The sequence below is a fragment of the Phaseolus vulgaris genome, chromosome 3 (genome assembly GCF_051622355.1).
Source record: "Phaseolus vulgaris cultivar YP4 chromosome 3, ASM5162235v1, whole genome shotgun sequence".
NCBI lineage: Eukaryota > Viridiplantae > Streptophyta > Magnoliopsida > Fabales > Fabaceae > Phaseolus > Phaseolus vulgaris.
In genome coordinates this window covers 40,143,418-40,149,772 of record NC_143500.1, presented here as the reverse complement: position 1 = coordinate 40,149,772, position 6,355 = coordinate 40,143,418, and the positions used below count along the sequence as shown (strand labels likewise).

General features: G+C 36.0%; 1 protein-coding gene across 1 annotated transcript; it reads left to right on the top strand.

The window, feature by feature from the left end:
• The first annotated feature begins 355 nt into the window (after positions 1 to 355).
• Positions 356 to 2,771, top strand: LOC137807548 (uncharacterized). The gene is made up of 4 exons (XM_068608234.1): positions 356 to 1,173; positions 1,268 to 1,382; positions 1,487 to 1,601; positions 1,759 to 2,771. Exons 1-4 carry the CDS (start codon positions 1,073 to 1,075, stop codon positions 2,637 to 2,639), a joined length of 1,212 nt encoding a protein of 403 aa, XP_068464335.1. The 5' UTR covers positions 356 to 1,072; the 3' UTR covers positions 2,640 to 2,771.
• Positions 2,772 to 6,355: the final 3,584 nt, after the last annotated feature.

Genomic DNA, 6,355 nt, shown 5'->3' with positions numbered 1-6,355 from the left:
TAATTTCTTCAAGCCTGACCTACCAACAACAATTGAAAGAGCAGCATGTGCACGTTGTAGGTGGCACACACGAGCCTAGCACAACCGAAATAACGATGTTTGTCCCCGGAATAAAAGCATGACTGTCAAACAAAAATTAACCCAAGGTAAAAAAAGAAAAGGGGTTTGTTTAAAATTAAGAGATGAAAGAATGTTAGTAGCTTTATTTAGGAAGAATAAGGGCGGAAGTGAAGTAATTGGATTCTCTTTGATTGCTACTAGTTTGTATGGAAGCTGATATTGGTTATGTTTTGTCATTTTCCTTGCAGTTTTGGTGCGGGTTGAAGGGTTGGGTTGTGTTGTGTTGTGTGGTGTGTAGGAATATGGTGGCATAGGGGATGGATGTGCAATAATGTAAAATATAGGGGAAAGATATGATGCATGGAATGGAATGTAACAACCAACCCAAATATTAATAAATATGGGTGAGGGGATAGCATTGGGAAGGGGAGAATTTTAATGGACTTTATTATAGAGGTACTTTTTGATAGTAACCTAACTCTCCCACTCTCCTTTTCCCAAGAGGTGTGACCAGACCCCACCCCCTACGCAAAGGAAAAGATTGAACACAAACATACATCAAACAAAGAAAAGAGTGACCATGGTAATGGCATAGCCTCTAAATTATTGGGGGGAAGACAAAAGAATGAGAAACAAGGGTACCTTCTTGGGCTACTCCCACCCCCAAACAAAACCGTCCCATTACAAATTGTGCAATGGCAACAACGGCGAGACAAGTGAGAAGTAATTGACCCATCAAACAACAAACATAACCCCATGTAATGTAATTGTATTTGTAGAGTGAGTAAGTGAGCAGTTTCACTGTGTATATAGGAGTATGTAAACTGCCCCCAACAGACAGACACGCCTCTCAATTATTTCTGTCCATTTCTACTTCCCATATTGTTTTCGTGTGTTGTGTGTCAGTGTTATTGGTGTGTGTGTGTGTGACTGAGTGAGAGAAAGAAAGAAAGAAAAAGAAAGAAAGGGTGTGTTGGGTTGTTTGGTCTGGTTCAACACTTCCATTTCGGAGATGCCACGCCCAGGGCCTAGGCCTTACGAGTGCGTGAGGAGGGCATGGCACAGCGAGCGCCACCAACCCGTTAGAGGTTCCATCATTCAGCAGATTTTCAGGTTTTGGGTTCTTTACCTTTTCCCCTTTTTTCTCGCCCCTTTTCTCGCCACTGTGCATTCCTCTTACTCTATTGCGCGCCATGTGTTTGATTAGGGTCGTCGTTGACGCTCATAGCCCCGCGACCATGAAGAACAAGGAATGCCAGGAGAAGCTCCCCGTGGTTGTTCTCAGGGCCGAAGAAATCATGTACTCCAAAGCCAATTCCGAGGTTTTTCTAGTTTCTCAAATGCTCGCGGAATGTAGATTCTTAGATCTTTCACTGTGTTGGGTAAAACCCCTTTTGCTTAATCTTTTGTGATTTTGTTGCTGTAGGCAGAGTACTTGAATCCTGATACGCTCTGGGACCGCCTCAATGATGCCATTAACACAATCATACGGAGGGACGAGACATCCGAGACGGGAGACCTCTTGCCCCCATGCGTTGAAGGTACTTCGTTTTTTCGTCTTCTGTGGATCCTGCACTTTTTAAGTGTCTCAAAATCCTATTTTGACGAGTCATTGTGTTGAGTCAAAATTAGTAGTTTTTGAGCTGCTAGTGATTTTTTTATTTTGGATTTCTGGGTTTGTTCACTGTGTTTAAACAGCTGCACTTAACCTGGGTTGCAAGCCCGTGAGAACTTCCAGAAGTGATCGGCACAATAACCCCAGGACTTACCTCTCTCCTAAATATCAACCACCCCCTTCTGTGCCTCTCAAACCTGTTGTTGGAAATCCCTTAAACTACGGCAAGGTCCCAGCTTCTGCGGTGTCACCAATTCCTGTGCCAGATTCAACCCACCGAAGTAGCAAGCTGATGGGTTCCCCTAGCTACCACTTCTCGGAAGGTCTCCCTTCTGCTCATCATCAGCCATTGACAATGGAAGCTAGACCGTCATTGAACATGGGTTCAGTTTATCCCTTGTACTACGGTTATGATGCCAGAGAACCTCAGCCAAGGACCACCCCTCGAGATACAACGTGTTCCGACACAATCTTTGTTGGAAGACCAATCGTTCAAGTACCGGAGCCTTCTGGAATTGGTATATGGCAAAGCTATTCCGATGGTAAGTTCCGTCACTCTGCAAGCAGAGTGGCAGAAGAAAATGCTTTAGTCATTCGGGGGGAGGCACCAGGCAGGGAATGTGATTTATCGTTGAGATTGGGTCAATGCCTGCATCCATGTTCAGGCAGCAAGAGTAGTTCAGCATATGAAATAGATGATGTTGGTTTAGGAGCCTCACCCGAGGGCAGCAAGTTTAGCCATCTATCTTTGCAGAGAAATAAAGAATTCTGTTTTTATCCTAGAGAAACGGGTTATGGCACCATTGAATCTAGTTCTCAATGTTATGTAGACAGCGAAGATCGGAGCTTAGAGGCAACTCTTCGGAAGCGCAAAGCACCTTTAGGTAACAACATGGAGGATGGGCAATTTTGTCGGCATCTAGGGGTCCCATCCCATCGGTTTACTGGTAGGCCAGGTTCGTAGGCAGCCTTTCTTGTTGTATCATATATGCGTTTACAATTCTAGATGACCCTTAATGTTGTGTAATCCTCCTATGTAGACTCTATGTTTAGCTCTGCTTGTGAAAAAAATTAGAATCTGGCGTTGAGTTACTAATTGCATTTCTCCCAATGTGAACTGTATATAAAATCTTAGCTTTCTTTGTTTAATTTCCGCTAGGATCTGAAATAATTATAAGGGGGAAATAAAATGTGAACATCCGCAATGGGGGTGTATAAAAGGGATCATATATTTCCTAGTAAAGATTAAAAGAGTCTAATTTAAATTTGAGGTATTCTATAATTTGACGGGTATGTAATGCTAAGTCTGCTACCTGGTCCTAGCCTGGTTAATAATGGCTCAGACTCCTAACCTTCTAACTGAAATTTCTGTTTTTCTCAGTTAAGATTAGCTACCTAGACCACAATAGGCTTCTAGCATTCTGGTGTCTATTTATGCATATGATCAAGCTACTACATGTCCGAAGGTGTGTACTTTATTATCAAGTCACGAGTAAAACTGTGAACTAACTTGTGACACCAAAGCCAATGAGAGAGGTGTTTCTCCGGCGAAATTTACAATATTTATGTTTGATAATTTAAATCATCCTAATCTAGTAGTGGAATTGAAAGGTGCATTTTAGATAACCTTCTTAACGGCGTGTTGTCCCCCTAAAGCAATAAAAGGTTCTTGGTTTTTAAATCCAGAGGCAGGAAGTTGCTAACTAGGTAAGGATTGTACCGTTAAAAGGCACTATAATACTGTGAAATTTATGATTTTCTTGTCAAGGGCATCTCAAGCTTGGTGAGGGTTGGTTTCTCTCACTTGGAACATATTCAATGTACACTAATTCTTGTTGGGTGTATGGGTTACGCAGCAACAGGGAGGGAAAGTGAACACAAAGGAAAGACGAGAAATCGATGCTTACTATAAAATTGACAAGAGTAAAAAATATACTATGAATATTGAGGTCAATGATCAGAGGTGGAAGGAAACTGATCATGTTTTATGTACAAAACTGAGATGAAGCATCAAGGATTTGCTCATTTGTAGATGATGGACGGAGGTATTGTTGCCTACCATAAACTATCCTTGCACCAACATTTTATGTTCTGCTGTTTGGATCAGAAATACAATTATTTCTTAAGAATGCCTTTACACCTGTCAACTATTGAACTGCTCACATTAAGATTTTCTCGAGATCCTGTGTACTTGTGAGATCCTGGGACCACATTAGCAATCTCCATGCACTGCCTGGATATGGACAAGGAATCAGTTTGAAGTATATCTGTTCAAGTGTATTAGGGAGTGAGTTTCAAGAGATCATAAAGGATAATAAACTATCATATGTCTCTTGGGATCATTAGCAGAATTTCCGCCGTACCAATTGGCTTTTGCTTCTTGCATTTTCGTCAAAGCCACTAAGTAGCCTACAGCCAAACTAAACACAATTCTTGTTGAGGCCCCTTCACTTTTCGTTTCAAAAAGTATTTTTAGCTGAGACACAGTATGTAGTGTTCGAATCATTAATTCACCAGCATAAATTAATTTGAAATTTTTATAGCTTAATTAATATTTTGGTTTGAGTATATAGTAACTATTTTAAAAGTCTGAAAATAGACTTTTTGAATGTGAGAAATCTTATTTGACTTCCAAGATTGCTTTTGCTGTGTGAACTTGCATTAACTCTCTTATAGTAGTTCAATACATGTGACAACCTTACAGGAACATAACACATAAGGGGAAAAGGTATAATTATGTCATTAGTTCACTTAGTTGGAGTGGGGATTTACAGTAATAATAATCAGTTGACAGCAAAGGCAAAGAGAAAAAGAAGAGTTAATTTTATAAAAAACCTGGAGTGCAGTTAATTTTAGATATTTTACTACTTTTTATGATATACATTTTTGGTAAGATCTATAAAATGTTATTTAATCGTTGTTAAGTGGTAGATGCTATTTTGATTAAAAAAACAGAAATTTTATAGTGTATTTTTATTTAATTGTCTAAAAATTCTTAGTTAATTTTTTTTTAATTATTTTAAAAAAATATTAAAAATTAGAAACATTAATGATTGATGTTTTAATTAATAAATATAATAAAGAAAGTATAAACATGAATTTGAATTATTACTTAAAAAATAATGATATTCATGCAAAATTAAATTATCATTAATTACATATTTTTAACATTAATATTCATACACTATTGATAGTTGTGAATTTTAAAACAATTCTTTCAGATTAAGTATGTTTTTCTAAAATTTATTAATTACACGTTATAATTACATTATTTACTTTAAAGAAGAGAATATAATTATGAATTTATGTAGTAAATAAGCAAAATACTCTGGATTTTGAAATAACATATAGCATGAATTGGTTGAAGGAGAAAATAGTTTATACAAAATTGTCTTTTTCAAATATTAGTTGATTTTATGGCACATGATTCATTTATCTTATTTCATTTTCTTCTAACTTCCTCTGTATCTTTTTATCTCTATCATCTTGGCGTCCCAATTTACGCATAAAGAGATTCATGGTGAATAGTGTCCTTAGTTTTGTCAACATCATGCAGTAGTAAGGGTTACAGTTGTTAGCAAACTGATATTACTTATCCTGAAGCTGGCATTCATTGATATATGTTACTTAATGGCGTTATTATCATTAGTCACACTCAAAACACAGCATGTAGACAATTTACGTCAATCTAAATAATACTCGTGGATAATTGTTGTCTGAGAATTGATGTAACCCTGCACCTTCACAAAACAAAGAGACGAGCTTTCAGCTACATTCATTTCTTCATTTAAAATGGGACAACTCTTTTTACATTTTGCTTTATATATATACACTTTCATTTATGGTTTCCCATGAAAAAAAACTCTAGTTCGTTCTATACGATACTATAGCGTGATTTATGTTTTTCTTTTATAAAAATATGATATTACGCAAAACTCAGTATAATTTTTTTATTCAAATTATCTTAGTTCTCATTTCAGATTATTTATGTGGAACCAAACAGCTATTGGTTTTAAATAAATTATCAGGTTTCACACAAACTGGTGATTTTATACTTTTAGACAGATTAAGTAAAAGTAAAAATATGAAATTATTATGAAAAATATGTTTTGTTTTAAATTAATGATAAACCTTGATACATAAATGGACATTGTAACCAACTCTTAGCTATTTACTAGATAATTAATTTCCAAATAAATAACATTTATTTTGAAAATATTAAAGACAAAAAAGTTATTGTGATCGAATGCTGTCAAGTTAATGTTAGAAAGACGCATTCCAATAATAAAAATCACAATTTATTAAAATTAATCATAACATTAAGTAGAACAGACAGAGAGGGTTAATCTTTCCAGGTGAATTAATGTTCGACATTAATTGATAAATGCGTCTATTTATTGTACTAATCATGAGTGAAAAAAACAAAAAACTTCTCAAAGGCAACTCAATATAAAACAGTCTCAAAGTGGAAGACCAAAACTATTAAAACACAGGCATCACTTCCTCCACCTTATATACTATGTCTTGCATCCCATAAATATCAAAGTCTTTATTTATTCTTGAAAATAAAAAAATCAATTTTATTTTTTAATTGTACAACTCGAAAATCATTTTTTTATTTATAAAATGTATAATTTATAAATTATTAGGATTATACAATCCAAGAAGCCCAAATAACTT

What these genes read in the sequence shown, in the direction of transcription:
- LOC137807548 (XM_068608234.1), top strand. Translation starts at nt 1,073, where the DNA reads ATGCCACGCCCAGGGCCTAGGCCTTACGAGTGCGTGAGGAGGGCATGG. An exon ending in ATCATTCAGCAGATTTTCAG is followed by an intron (nt 1,174 to 1,267) that starts GTTTTGGGTTCT and finishes GTGTTTGATTAG; the next exon opens with GGTCGTCGTTGACGCTCATA. An exon ending in CTTGCCCCCATGCGTTGAAG is followed by an intron (nt 1,602 to 1,758) that starts GTACTTCGTTTT and finishes GTGTTTAAACAG; the next exon opens with CTGCACTTAACCTGGGTTGC.